Source organism: Barbus barbus (assembly GCF_936440315.1).
Source record: "Barbus barbus genome assembly, chromosome: 48".
Lineage (NCBI taxonomy): Eukaryota > Metazoa > Chordata > Actinopteri > Cypriniformes > Cyprinidae > Barbus > Barbus barbus.
This window is the reverse complement of record NC_136726.1, coordinates 13,027,456-13,042,042: the sequence shown is the minus strand read 5'-3', so window position 1 is coordinate 13,042,042 and position 14,587 is coordinate 13,027,456. Positions and strand designations below refer to the sequence as shown.

At 34.9% G+C, this 14,587-nt stretch overlaps 2 protein-coding genes and 1 pseudogene across 7 annotated transcripts in view; 2 read left to right on the top strand and 1 right to left on the bottom strand.

Annotated features, from left to right (window-relative positions):
- The first annotated feature begins 3,155 nt into the window (after nt 1-3,155).
- Nucleotides 3,156-6,687, top strand: borcs5 (BLOC-1 related complex subunit 5). Its single transcript, XM_079411538.1, has 5 exons — nt 3,156-3,547; nt 3,954-4,043; nt 4,152-4,295; nt 5,736-5,893; nt 5,970-6,687. The coding sequence occupies exons 2-5, from the start codon at nt 3,986-3,988 to the stop codon at nt 6,195-6,197; spliced, it is 588 nt and encodes a 195-aa protein (XP_079267664.1). The 5' UTR covers nt 3,156-3,547; nt 3,954-3,985; the 3' UTR covers nt 6,198-6,687.
- A 1,066-nt stretch (nt 6,688-7,753) lies between these two features.
- LOC306866728 (RNA ligase 1-like) lies at nt 7,754-10,957 on the top strand. 5 transcript variants are annotated; one of them, XM_079412026.1, is made up of 5 exons: nt 7,761-8,150; nt 8,408-8,506; nt 8,593-8,784; nt 9,206-9,375; nt 10,267-10,957. In XM_079412026.1, the coding sequence occupies exons 3-5, from the start codon at nt 8,733-8,735 to the stop codon at nt 10,390-10,392; spliced, it is 348 nt and encodes a 115-aa protein (XP_079268152.1). In that variant the 5' UTR covers nt 7,761-8,150; nt 8,408-8,506; nt 8,593-8,732; the 3' UTR covers nt 10,393-10,957. The 5 variants fall into 5 exon arrangements, with proteins under 5 accessions (XP_079268151.1, XP_079268152.1, XP_079268154.1 ...); XM_079412028.1 differs by having other exon boundaries at nt 7,762-8,150; nt 8,372-8,506; nt 8,576-8,784; nt 10,267-10,687; XM_079412024.1 differs by having other exon boundaries at nt 7,766-8,150; nt 8,372-8,506.
- Nucleotides 10,870-14,587, bottom strand: part of LOC306867009 (centrosomal protein of 290 kDa-like) — a 33,694-nt pseudogene continuing 29,976 nt past the window's right edge. The window contains exons 35-42 of the transcript XR_013786117.1: nt 14,368-14,587; nt 13,363-13,491; nt 12,936-13,081; nt 12,105-12,314; nt 11,886-12,027; nt 11,362-11,561; nt 11,226-11,284; nt 10,870-11,150 (exon numbers count right to left, since the gene is read on the bottom strand). The product of XR_013786117.1 is annotated as a centrosomal protein of 290 kDa-like (transcript). The remainder of the gene's footprint in view (nt 11,151-11,225; nt 11,285-11,361; nt 11,562-11,885; nt 12,028-12,104; nt 12,315-12,935; nt 13,082-13,362; nt 13,492-14,367) is intronic.

The following is a 14,587-nucleotide window of genomic DNA, read 5'->3' as shown; positions in this document are numbered from 1 at the left end:
ATTTTCCACCAATAGGATCTTTGGATAAAAAGATGCACTTGTTGTGGCCAATAAGAATGGCGCTTACGCTTCACGGCGGAATGATTGACACACGGAGTAGCCAATCAAACAAGGTTTCTCGCGATTCACTGACATGGCTGATGATCCCAGTAAGGGGTGGTTCTCAATCGCATGTTGCTGCATTGTGTCTAATGTACTTGCTCCTTTGAGAAATGGATGGGATTGTTGAAGACATTAGCTTAACCTGTAGAGCTTTTGATTTCTTTGAGAGAGATGCTGAGTTTTAAGGAATTACGTTAACAATTATGTTTATAACCTATCCTGTTGAAAAAAAGAAGGGACAGTGTTAGTGGAGACTAATAAACAATTAAAACTAGGCCTACAAAACGGGAGGAATTGCAGATTGTTTTCATATATAGAATATGTAACAGTATTCTTAATTAACACTGTTTATAAAAATGGTGCCTGTTTAAAAATAAATGTGCACATTAATTGCTATTAATTTTTGTGTTGCTATACATTTTGAGATTGTTTTTGAAAGAGAGTGAGAAAAAAGATGTTTGAAAACCACTACCCAAAACCTTAGGTATTAGGCTAGTTCCTTTAAATGTATTATTCATGAAGCTTGTCACACCACAGGAATAATGTATGAAGACAAAATCTGATTCAAAATTGTAAGAAGATAAACATTTTCTCTTACAGACTGATTTACCACGAAATCAATGAATAATTATGAATAATTCTAATAAAATTTATATGGATGAATTAATAATTTTAATAAAAGTTAGTAGCAATGTACATACAGTAATTCTAAATGTATCACTATGATGATATATGATATTGATAGCTTTGGATAAGAGCGTCTGCTAACTAACTAAATGTAAAATGTAATGTGTAATGTATATATATATATATATATATATATATATATATATATATGTATATATGTGTCTGTGTGTGTTATTATACACACGTGGTCAGAATTGTTGGTACCCTTGGTAAATATGATCAAAGAAGGCTGTGAAAATTCATCTGCATTGTTAATCCTTTTGATCTATTATTTTAAAAAATCACAAAAATCTAACCTTTCATTGGATAATAAGAATTTAAAATGGGGCGAAATATCATTATGAAATAAAAAATTTTCTCTAATACACATTGGCCACAATTAACGGCACCCTTTTATTCAATACTTTTTTAAACCTCCATTTGCCAAAATAGTATAAGAGTTTTCTCCTATAATGCCTGATGAGGTTAGAGAACACCTGACAAGAGATCAGAGACCATTCCTTCATCCAGAATCTCTCCAGATCCTTCAGATTCACAGCTCCATGTTGGTGCTTCTTCTCTTCAGTTCACCTCACTCATTTTCTACAGGGTTCAGGTCAGAGGACTGGAATGGCCAGCAGAAGCTTGGTTTTGTGCTCAGTGACCCATTTTTGTGTTGTTTTTGAGATTTGTGTTTGGATTATTGTACGGTTGGAAGATCCAAACATGGCTCATTATAAGATTTCTAACAGAGTAAGTCACTTATTGATTTTTATCTGTTGTTATTTGATAGAATCCATGATGCCATGTGTCTAAACAAGATGTCCAGGACCTCCAGCAGAAATATAGGCCCACAACATCAGAAATACAGCAGTATATTTCATTGTACACATGGGGTACTTTTTATCCCCATGTTCACCAAACCCATCTTGAGTGTTTGCTGCTAAAAAGCTAATTTTTTTGTTTCATCTGACCATAGAAGCCAGTCCCATTTGAAGTTCCAGTCGTGTTTGATATCTGCATATGCTGGAGTTTGTTTTTTGGAGAAAGCGTTTTCTTTTCCCTCCCAGACAACATGTGGTGATGTAGGTGCTGTTTGATAATTTTTTAAAGGTTTTCTGACCCCGAAACTCAACCTTTTTCTGCAATTCTCCAGCTGTGATCCTTGGAGGGTCTTTAGCCACTCAAACTCTCCTTCTCACCGTGCATTAGGGCGATATAGACACGTCCTCTTCCAGGCAGATTCATAACATTTTATGTTGATTGGAAATTCTTAATTATTGCCCTGGTGGTGGAAATGGGAATTTTCACTGCTCTAGCTATTTTCTTAAAGCCACTTCACTAATTTGTGAAGCTAAATTATCTTTTGCTGCACATCAGAAATTTATTCCTTGGTTTTTGTCATTGTGATGGATGATTAATTTGGAATTTGGCCTTTGTTTTGTTTTCCCTCCAATTTAGGTAAACCACAAAAACCTACAAAAACACCACTGGCTCTGCACATCTTTACCTAAATTCATTACTTCAGACTTATGTGCCCTCTAGAAGCTTGCATTCTGCAAATGAACGTCGCTTTATTGTGCCATCCCAAAGAGGCACAAAATCACTTTCACAGACTTTTAAATTAAATGTTACCTCCTGGTGGAATGACCTGCCCAACTCAATTCGAGCAGCTGAGTCCTTTTAGCCAGCTTTAAGAATCGGCTAAAAACACATTTCTTCCATTTTTATTTGATGCTCTAACTCTAGCACTCTCTTTTCTAATTATATTCTTAAAAAAAAAAAAAAAACCCCTAACACTAGCTCTTCTAATCTTTTTGTATTCTATCTATTTGTTTTCTTTTTATTTATTATAAAATTAACAAAAGCAAAAAAGGCCTCTAACACAATTCTTGTTCTATTAAATCTGTTTTCTTTTTATTTGATATATAATTTTATACAAAAAAACAACAACCTTCAAAGACTTGTTATAGCACTTACATATCATTGCTCTTTTGTTGATTTTGATTGCTTCTGTTGTCCTCATTTGTAAGTCGCTTTGGATAGAAGCGTCTGCTAAATGCCAAAATGTAAATGTAGATGTAAACACACACACACACACATATATATATATATATATATATATATATATATATAAAAGATGCACTTCTTTTTATATTCATTATAATAAATGATATTGTCTAAATTGTTTTTTTTTCTCTTTTTCTCTGTAAGTTCAATAGAAAGATACTCCACTTTATACAGTGTACACAATATGTAGGTATATACTTTGTTTATAGTTTAAATATACTTTTTGCAACTGTGTAAGCTTTGGAAATTTGATCATGACTGAATTTAAATAAAATAAAATATGTGCCATCTTAAACAGATTATAGGTATATATAAAGTATGTAAAAGTTACGCACGCAAAACCAACCTGTAAAAGTGATTTAATCAAAACTATTTTTCTTAATTGGTTTTCTGTTTTCTGTGTCTCTCTTTAGATACAGAGTGTACTTGTCTTTTAGTTGTAAATGAAAAGCTGTCAAGAATACGACTGGAAACAAACCCATGACGTCATCATCACGCGTCTCATGTTATCAGACCGGATGTTTTATTTTGTTGTTCCTCTAGTGATTGTAACCTTATTTGCTAATATATATAGATTGTTGACGTTATCTACACCCAGTATTGTGGTTTAACGTCTCACAATGTCTTTAAGTTACAATGTAAAACATTAGCAACTAAATAATCCGAATGAAATCGCCCCAGTTAAACAGCTGCAAATAACAACATCAAGGTAAGTCAAACATTATGTAGTCGTGCATATGTATTAAATCAAATTTCAAGAACCAAATTTGTGTATTATATATATAATCTTTGTTGTAAAATGTAGAATTTTATACAAAATATAGAATTATTATTATACTGTATAATAATAACATTTCTTTACTACATATTCATTATATTTTTTACTTAACCTGTTAGTGATGTCTTCATTATTTAATGAGTTTGAATAAATCTTTCATGAAAACATATTTTCAAGGCAGCCATTGTTTAAAGATGTTTATTTTGATAATGAATTGCAGTAGAAACATATGGAAGCTTGCTTCCACCACAGAGTAAAAACATAAAGTAATTATGACTTTTCATCTCACAAATGTACAAATATTATTATATATAATTTTGTTATTTTTCTGGTTCAGTGCTTGTGTTGACTGCATAGACTGAGCGCACCATGGGTGCTGAACAGAGTGGAGATGCTGAACATAAACATACAGACTTCAGCACTTCAGGTACTCAATATTATATTAATAACATGATTTTTACTTGCTTGAAATGACATTCTTGTGTTGTAAATATTCTACCATTACCTGTTATTTAGTTCTGTTTTGTTGTTGCAGTTGTACCCTCTCCAGCCAAACATAGAGCCAAAATGGATGACATAGTAGTTGTTGCCCAAGGAACTCAGTCATTACGGAATATCCATAATGATCCAGATGTGATCAAACTACAGGAAATTCCCACCTTTCAGCCTCTTCTAAAAGGTAAGCAGCAGTCCAAATGCAAAAAAAAAGAAAAGTATATATATAATTTTTTTTGGTAGGTAACTAAATTCAAGATTCAAGATTCAAGATTTTTATTTGTCACATACACAATTATACAGAGTATAACTAGCAGTGAAATGTAAGTCAGGTCCGCTCCAAGGACAGTGCAATTATATAGAATACAAATATTAAGAAAAGAAAAGTAGAAAAAATAAAAGAATAAAATAAAGTAAAAGATAAAAAATATAAATGTGCAGGTCAGCATGTTGTTGACTTAAATAGTAATATAAGAGGAATGTACAAAAGAATGTGCAAAAAAGGGTATTTAAATAGCAGCAGTATGAGGTAGAGAAAAATTATGAATAGCTTATTGATATAGTGATATTTACATGGAGTCAAGTGATGTGATGACACAGAGTTAGAGTTTAGGAGCCTGATGGCCTGGGGGAAGAAGCTCCTCCTAAATGGTTATAATAGATCTGGGACTGGGTTGTGCTGTTACTTTTTTACAGTTACAGTTTTATATTCTGTCAAATTTATCATAAAATTCAAACAATCAATTTTTCAATCAAAACGCACTTTAGTGTGCCGTAACATCGACCAAGCTCTAAAGAGGAGCTTTTTGATAAATATTTGCACTTCTTTACTACACATTCATTATATTTTTTACTTAACCTGTTATTGATGTCTTCATTATTTAATGTATGTTTGAATAAATCTTTCATGAAAACATATTTTCATGGCAGCCATTGTTTAAAGATGTATATTTTGATAATGAATTGGAGTAGAAACATACGGAAGCTTGCTTCCACCACAGAATAAAAACATTAAAAAGGTAATGACTTTTCATTTCACAATTCTGACTTTTCCCCCTCAGAATTCAGTTTATTTCTCATAATTATGACTTTTTTTTGTTTAATTCTGAGTTTGCATCTCGTAATTCTGACTTTTCTTGAAATTGCGAGTTTATAGCATTTCTGTTTCTGTTATTTCCCAAATTTCAGACACCTGACAAATTATAATTTTTTTTTTTTTTTCTCAGAATCACAATTGCAGGATATAAACAAGAAATTCAGAGGGAAAAAAGTCAGAATTGTAAGATTTTAAAGTTGCAATTACCTATATAAAGCTGATAGAAAAGCTGCCGCATGTGCAATTTAAATGCTTGCATTCAACTCAGTTTTTGAGTGTTGATTATAGCTATAAATATCAATAAAATTTTGCCTCTATTATTAATTTTAACCTTCAATATTATCGGAATATACCAGCTGACAGGGTTTCCTGTATATATGTGTATTTTTCCAGCATTAGTTGTGAGATTGTTTTCCTGACAACTATTCAAATTAATCAGAATCGTTTTTTGAAACCTGTGTCAATATCCAGCCGTAGTTTATAGTGATATAAATCACAATTTAGCTTAATATTGATGTCATCTCTCAGGTGTGCTCAGTGGACAAACCTCTCCGAGCACTATCTGTTTAGAAAAGCTGGATTCGGCACAGGTGCTGCAGCTGTGTGTCCGATATCAGGATCATCTACACCAGTGTGCGGAAGCTGTTGCCTTTGACCAGAATGCTCTGGTTAAGAGGATCAAAGAGGTATTCACCATCATTTCTATTGAATTTTACGGTTTGACAAGCCCGCTGTGAATGCTGACCTGTTTTTTATTGTCAGATGGATCTGTCAGTGGAGGCATTATTCAGCATCATGCAGGAAAGGCAAAAGCGTTACGCCAAGTACGCCGAGCAGATCCAGAAGGTCAATGAGATGTCGATGATTCTGAGACGCATTCAGATGGGCATCGACCAGACGATACCACTGATGGAGCGTCTCAACAATCTGCTGCCTGAAAGCGAGCGCCTGGAGCCCTTCAGCATGAAACCTGACGGAGAAATCAAATAGAGTCTGACAACAGTTGTTAAATAGTTCATAGTACTAACTGACTTTTGCTTTATAGAGACCTACCTCAGGTCATGTCTGGTTGTTACCTAAGGAACCTCTCACTTTGCACTCTGAAAAGCTTTTTGTGTGCCTGGATCAGGTGTAATCTGGCATAAAACAAGTTACATGGTACGAAATTAAAAACTATAATACCAAAATGGTGTAGGCATGTGTATATATTTACTTCAAAAACTTAATTGAGTGGTTTTAAAGGGCATGACAACATGATTCTGCCTCTGAAATGGAAAATTATTTGTCTAGAAGTAATTCATGCATATGATGCTTTTCAACTTAAGAGGCTTTCTGTAGACTTGTGTCATTAAAATTGTTGGCATTAAATCGTTTATACATAAAACTGTCTGTTTTCATGAGATTTATAGAAGAAGAGTATAGTAGAAATGCTCTAATCACAAGTCAGTGATGATAAAGTAATAAAAGTAATAGTTCACACAAAAATGAAAATTTGCATTAAAATTACTCGCCCTCAGAACGTTCAAGATGTAGGTGAGTTTGTTTCTTCATCAGAACAGATTTGGAGAAATTCAGTATTAATTACTCACCAATGGATCCTCTGGAGTGAATGGATGCCATCAGAACGAGAAGTCCTAACAACTGATAAAAACCTCACAAGAATCTACAAGTAATCCACATGATTCCAGTCCATCAATTAATGTCATGTAACAAGCTGCCTGTTTGTAAGAAACAAATCTATCCTTAAAGGGATAGTTCACCCAAAAATGAAAAATGTCATTAATTACTCACCCTCATGTTGTACCAAACCCGTAAGGCCTTCATTCATCTTCAGAACACTTTAAGATAACTTTGATGAAATCTGAGAGCTCTCTGACCCTGCATAGCCAGCAAGGTACTACCAAGATCAATGCACAGAAACATAGTAAGGTTTGTGTGCAAAGAAAACAAAAATAACTCTATTCAACATTTTGAAGAGGGTCAGAGAGCTCTTGGAGCTAAAAATATCTTAATTTGTGTTCCGAAGATGACTGATGTCTTATGGGTTTGGAACGACATGAGGGTGAGTAATTAATGACAGATTTTTAATTTTTGGGTGAACTATATCTTTAAGACATTTTAAGTTTAAACCGTTATTACCTCTGGTCAATAAATCCATATTTCTTCATAGTGTTACTAGAGGATCCAGTGATGAACAAGTGACGTAATGCTAAATTTAGATGACCTGCAACTGCAAGTGAGTATATTTAAGAGTATATTTTTACTTTTCATTGAGTTGATGATTACTGAGAGTCATTTGGTCTCAACATGGCGCCCCCATGAGGCGACCCGCTCCGTGAAAATTAAAGCATTTTATTAAAGCACTATTAATTTATTTATGTGCAAAATATTTAAAAATATTAAATAAGTTTAAAATAAGCATAAAGTTGCCATCATTCGTTTTTGCTCCGAGACAGATGAACATCAAACACCAAAAAAACAATAACAACAACAAAATAAAACACGTTCATTCTCCGTTCCAATAGATGGCGACAAAGATCATCTTAACGTAACAGACTACAGAATAAGGAAATCTGGACAAAATAGCATTAGCGCGTGTGAATGGCTGATCTGAAAATGTGTAGAGCTCATCAGTCCATATTCAATTTTTAAAGCAACACACCCCGTAATAAAGCTGATTACCAGCAGCGATAGTGCGGCGTCTGGGTTCAGTGCAGCAGAAAATCCCATGTGTTTTCCTGACGGAGCTGATCCTGCTGCGGTTTCAGGTGGTGGCCACTGAGAATGTGAACCCTGCTGCTCTTGAATCAGATATTCACTGTGCAGCAGCAGCAACTCAGAAGATGTCACCACATACAAAGCTATAAATGAGTCATAACGTGAGGTCAAGTGGTTATTAATGTTGACTCATTGTTCATTATGTAAAAAGACACCTGTTCAAAGGTTTGTGGGTTGATCAAATTTTTGAAAGTTTTTAAATAAGTCTCACAGTATTCACAGAAGACCTGTAAAAGTATTTTGGTCCATATACTTTTTAATTTATTTTTTTTGTATGATTGAACTTAATATAATTAACATGCTAACATGTTATTTCATGGGCTAACAAGAAACCATCACAAAGCAGTGGATAAAAATAAAAGTTGTAAACTTTTTTTTTTTTTTAGTTCTCTGCTAAATTACAGGATTTGTGTGGAATGTAGACGAAGATTTCCGTGAAGTGCCAGAATCCTGGATCGCTGCTCACAGAGTCCAGCATGAGAACGGCCATCCAGTGCCAGACGAACATGGACACATACCAGGTGGGTTAGAGTCTTGTGACGTTACACCTGTCACAAGTTATACTGTACTGAGTGAAAATAATGGCTTAGATATATCTGTTACGAAGGTTGGGTGGATCATATCAACAAGCAGTACTGCTGGCACGGCTCTGTGGTCTACTATGATGCTGGTGTCGCCCTTGTCCTGAAGACAGAAGGAGAGGGTGAAGGATTGCTTGAAATTGTCTGCGTTCCTCTGGCAGACCTCATGGAGCAAACCCTTGAGCTTATTGGAACCAGCGTTAATGGAAATCCATATGGTGAATATATTAATATTTTAAGTCTCACCAAGTCTTTGCTCACCAAGGCTGCATTTATTTGATTAAAAGTGCAGTAAAAACAGTAATATTGTGAAATATTATTACAATTTAAAATAACGTTTTCTACTTGAATACATTTAAAAAATTTTAAAGCTGAATTTTCAGGATCATTCCTCCAGTCTTCAGTGTCACATGATCCTTCAGAAACCATTCTAATGACACAATGACGTTTTTTTTTCTGGATTCTTTGAATAGAAATTTAAAAAAATACAGCATTTATTTGAAAATAGAAATATTTTGTAACATTGTTAAAGTTTTTACTCTCATTTATTCTTTTGAATGTTAGTTTAACTGTTAAGAAAGTAAGAAACTGAGTGGAGTTCTGTTGGTTTAGGATGTGGCTCACTGTGTGATTCTGTAGGTTTGGGAAGTAAGAAGCATCCAGTCCATGTCCTGGTGCCCCATGGGGTCCTGCGCATCCGGAACCCTCCTCCAGTGGAATTTCAGCAGCTGTATTCCTGCTTTCAGGAATGCCAAGAGGGGCGACTGGAGGGAATCGTGTGGCACTGTGATGATGGGACACTGGTCAAGGTAAATAAGGGTTCATATAGGACTGGACAATAGTTCAATATCGATATATATTGTGATACAATTTTTTCAATAACGGTGATATGATTTTCAAACACATTTCTCTTATTTCGGTATACATTACCAGTCCCATACATTTATTTATTCCACAACTTTGTTGAATAAACATGAGCACTTCGCGTTTTAAAATCAAAACGAGGCACGGTTATATTTAAATGTATCTTTGAAGGGAACCGAGTGTCTTCAGAAAAGTTTCAATGGCGTTTTCATTTTATCTGATAAAGCAGCATTCATGAGCCCAGCTGTGATATATACAGCCGTTACCGAGGAAACCACTGTCTGCTGCTCCAAAAGTGCCTCCTGCTGGCAGAGAATGAATTTGCATTTTCAATAATAAGCCCATCTCCAGCAACATGTTGTTGTTCACTTTTTTTTTCTGCAGCAACACTGAGCACTTTTCATATTCTTTATCCGGGCTGAAGCACTTTTGTTTCAATCTATAAGAATAATCAGCCTATTTTGTAGTTTAAAGTTAAAGATATTAATATTAATAAGGTGAGTCTGAGAGCGTTGGGTTTATTTGACAGTGATTTCGCATTTCTTGTTTGTATGAAGCTTAAATATAAATAAAAAGTGAACATTCATTTATCTGTACCATTTTTATTTGTAAAATATTACAGACATCCATTGTGGGCATTCTTGGCAGTTTTTCTGAGGCTGTTAAAATATTGTTTATATCAGAATTATATCGTATCGACTGAAATTAATAGATATATCGTGATATAAATTTTGGCCATTTCGTCCAGCCCTAGGTTCGTGCATCAAACCGTCACTCTGCTGCTGCTGTTATCCACATTTTTTTCAGATCAAATCACTTTAATTCTTGCTCTCCAGATACACCGCCATCATCTCGGTTTGAAATGGCCTGTCGGTGACACCTTCCTGAACACCAGACCTGTGGTCGTCCACGTAGATGAAACGCCTGATCCAGATGCTTTGAACTTTGATCCCGTAAAATGAAACTACCAAACATTCCTGCGAAATCTGGTTTTAACCAGAGTGAAGAATCTTTCCCAACACTTAATACTGGTCAAAACTGCCTATTGCAAATTCCCACTGACACTTTGCTCATATATATGCACTTTGATATGTGATATGTGCAAATGCTGTGATTGCTTTATATTTGGCACTTTTTCTTTTCTTTCAGAGAGTGGAAGAGTTTTTTTAAATTATTAATTCTTTGTTTGTTTGTTTGTTTAAATAGGTGTCAGAGGATGGTTCAGCAATATGTATATAAATAAATGGAACAAATTGGCATTGATTGTCATTTATTACATGTAAGGAGTCTCAAAAATGGGGCACTGATTGGTAGATTAAACGTAAAAAGGTAAAATCCGTTCAGTTTCAGCTTATGCTAGTAAGACCATAAATCACAAATATTGTACATTTTATATGAAAAGGTTGTAATATTTTACAAAATATAAATATGAACCTACTTGTGAAACATTGTATTTGAACATAAAGCGAAGCGACATTGTACATATTTGGCTCTAACGGAGCAGTAACAATAAAATCTAACGACCTGAAAAATGATCTGATGTGTGTTAGCTAATAGACACGTCTATGGGAACCGCCACTCCAAACTGATCCGACAGCTGTTCCTCCAGGATGATGTTTTTCTTCACCTCCAGATTGTAGTTGAACTTTAGATCCTCAGGTTCCTCAAAAAATGTTGGCTCAAAGTATTCAAGCTCTCTGCTCAGCTTTCTCTCTTCGTCCTAAAATGAAAGCATTTATAATGTGACTTGAGATCTAAAAAAACTGATTATTTAGACATGTTTCTTCAGAGATACCTGTAATTTCTTTTTTTCGGTATTTGCTGCCTTAATTTGTTCCTGGAGATCTTTGTATCCTACAAAAGGAACAGGTAGATGATGCGTCTCATGTAGCCACACTATGAATTCTTCAGAAAATCAATGGTGATCTTACCTGGTACTGCTTTGCTGGTTCCAAACTGCTCATCGTACCTTTGGATCTGGCGAAGAAGTTGAGCTTTTTCCCTTTCGAGTTGTTTATTGCCTAATCTAGTTGGGAAATATTTGGCAAAGAATGAGTTTAGAGTCATTTCTTGTGCTTTGAAGGCCTTCATCCATGGTCGCTTCCACTGGGATATTTTTAAGCAGTTCCACCTGTTAATACATATCAGGTTATTAGATCTCTGAGAAAAAAAAGCATGTTAAGGCTGGAATGCACTACGTTGGAACAGATTTTAAAACACATTTGCCAGCTTTATAAATGGTTACAGAGAAATAAAAAAGACTGAGGGTCACACACTACTAGACTTTCAAGTCATTCCGAACACAACAAACTAAAGCAGAAACATGTGCCTCGCTGCTAGGAGACGCATGACAAATGAAAACAATAAGTGTTCTAAAATTGGCTCAAAATATCAAACATATTTCAATAATGGCAGAATATGGGGATTTTAGTAAATAGCTGAAGAAGTGTCTTACTTGTTCCTTCAGCGGTCTGACTGCGTGTTGTGTGGCCTGCTGTTTCTCATTCGCCTCTTCAAGCTGCACCTTCAGCTCTGATACGCTGGAGCTTTTCTAAGCGATTTCGCTCTCAAGACCTTTCATCTTGTTTTCAAATAACCTGTGAAGGGAAAAATGAATAATAATAACAGCTTAAATGATGACGAAACTGATCAATTATTTAGGTAAATGTACTACCTGGAAACAACTGAAGATTTCCAGGTCTTGCTGTCCGCTCCCTCTAAAGACGGCCCCTTTGACTGTGCCAATAAGAGCCTCTGATTGGTCTCCTCCAGCTCTGCCTTTAGTTTCTCATTGGCTACTTCAAGGCTGGCCTTTGCAACCCTCAGCTTCTCTGTAGCTTCTGCTTCCTGCAGTTTGACACAAAAACATATATACTGTATCATGCTATATTAAGAGCATGGTTTACTGATATGAAGATAATGAAAACCAGTCAAAAAAAACAAAAAACTTTTTAATATCTTTATGCAAGCGTTCATTTTCCATCATGATTTTCTCAATGCCCTTGGTTTTTGACTCAAGTCTTGCATTTAGCTGTTCCTCTTTTTTCCTTTCAGCTTTTCATATTCAGACTGTAACAAAAAGAAAGATGCACATTATTAGGCAAAGTAGAAAATAACTATTTGTCACATCACCTTTTTAAACAAAATCACAATCTTATTGTTTCCACAAATTATACAGATGCAACTTGTAGATGGTCTTTGCTAAATTGAAATAAATATATATATATATATATATATATATATATATATATATATATATATATGCTTTTTTTTTACTTTCTGATAATCAAAGAATCCTAAAAAAATGTTTTACGGTTTCTACAAAAATATTAAGCAGCACAACTGTTTTCAACGCTGATAACAATAAGAAATGTTTGAGCGATCCAGCATATTGGAATGATTTCTGAAGGATCATGTGACACTGAGGACTGGGGTAATGATGCTTTGACATTATAGAATTAATACATTGATAATATTACTAATGGATTAGTGTCACAACACAGACCTGCTGTAAAGTTCTTTGATTGTTGTTAATTGTTTAGACAGAGATTCCGCTTCTTTCTCCTTCTCCTTGAGGACGGTCAGCACTTTCTCTACCCTGGCCTGCCACTTTTTACCTTCCTCCCACCTCAAGATTTCTTCTTTAGAGGACTGCAAATATAGGAAAAAATTGCATATATACATGAAAATTAATACTGTTATTGTTAATAAATCAGGACTAAACAAATCAGAGGAATATAATCATTTATTTATAATTTTTTAATGACTCTGACAATTTCAGAAACGGAGCTAGACTGTGACCTCACCACAAAATGCAAAATTAAATGTGTGTCTAAGAATAAGAGCTCAAATAAACATCTGACATCAACATCTTCTACATCACCTTCTGTTGATAATTTAGTTTTCTTGCAGTAAATTCAATTCTAGTTCACCTTGTCCTCCTTCAGGACGCTCCTCTTGTCTGCAGGCTCTGAGATGCTCTTCCTGTCCAACTCCTGCTCTAACTTACGAATCTTCTTCTGAAGAGCCTCAACTGTGGGTCCATCACTCTCAACCTGAGCCTGCATAGACAAACACCAAACACAAACAGCCAACAAAAAGATATCTTTATATATATTATTTATTTAGACTCCCATTTTAGTCTTTCTCTGACAATGTATTTGATCTCCTTTTTGAAAGAATCTCTTAAACTCACCAACGCTGCATTTATTTGATCAAAATTACAGTAAACCAGTAATATAGTGAAATATTATTACAATTTAAAACAACAGTTTCTATTTTAATACATATTTCTGTGATGGCAAAGCTGCATTACTCCAGCCTTCAGTGTCACATGATCCTTCAGAAATCATTCTAATATGCTGATTTGCTGCTCAAGAAACATTTGTGGAGACAAACTGTTGTGCAGCTTTGTATTTTTGTAGAGACCATGATTTATTTTTCCAGTAATCATAGTTTACGAATTTGTATAGAATATAATGACATTTGAAGTAGAAATATTTGTAACACTATAAATGTCTTTATCTTCAAAATTAAATAAATTTTATACTAACCCCAAACTTTTGAATGGTAGTATACATGTCTTTGGTAAAGAACTATGTAAACTACGTAAAAAGTTTAAAAGGTGCTACAGTACAAAAGTTGAGAGGACAATGATTACACATCCCAAAAAAAAATGTTCTTTCCAAGCACTACAAACTGATAAGCGTGAGGATCTGCACAATGGTGTCTAGACGTATTCACTGCCGTCAAAGAAAGGCTCTGTTAAACCAGACACTGAGAAGTTGTTCTTCTTTTTCAGAGAAAAAAGGGCCACTGACTCACTGTCCAAGACAGTGACAGTGGTAGAATTGCTCAAGAACAGGGAGACATAAATTTCTTGACCTTAACCATTCATGGTAGAAGTGAATAGGGGTGAAAAACACATGTAGTCTGACCTGAAGTCCGCTGCTGAGCCTCTGGACCTTCTTCTTCAGCTCATCCAGCTGATCCTCCAGAGTCTCTTTTTCCCTCTGCAGCTTGTTATGTGATTTCTGGCTCCTCTGCAGATCCTTGCTTAAGGTCTCCAGCTCCTCTCTCAGCGAGTTTTCTCTGGCTTTAGCTGCTCGTACGCCATCCTTAGCCAGCAGGAGCTCCTCATTCAGGTCTTTCACACGT

What these genes read in the sequence shown, in the direction of transcription:
- borcs5 (XM_079411538.1), top strand. Translation starts at nt 3,986, where the DNA reads ATGGGTGCTGAACAGAGTGGAGATGCTGAACATAAACATACAGACTTC. An exon ending in CTTTCAGCCTCTTCTAAAAG is followed by an intron (nt 4,296 to 5,735) that starts GTAAGCAGCAGT and finishes GTCATCTCTCAG; the next exon opens with GTGTGCTCAGTGGACAAACC. An exon ending in TGGTTAAGAGGATCAAAGAG is followed by an intron (nt 5,894 to 5,969) that starts GTATTCACCATC and finishes TTTTATTGTCAG; the next exon opens with ATGGATCTGTCAGTGGAGGC.
- LOC306866728 (XM_079412025.1), top strand. Translation starts at nt 8,733, where the DNA reads ATGGAGCAAACCCTTGAGCTTATTGGAACCAGCGTTAATGGAAATCCA. An exon ending in CGTTAATGGAAATCCATATG is followed by an intron (nt 8,785 to 9,205) that starts GTGAATATATTA and finishes GTGATTCTGTAG; the next exon opens with GTTTGGGAAGTAAGAAGCAT. An exon ending in ATGATGGGACACTGGTCAAG is followed by an intron (nt 9,376 to 10,266) that starts GTAAATAAGGGT and finishes CTTGCTCTCCAG; the next exon opens with ATACACCGCCATCATCTCGG.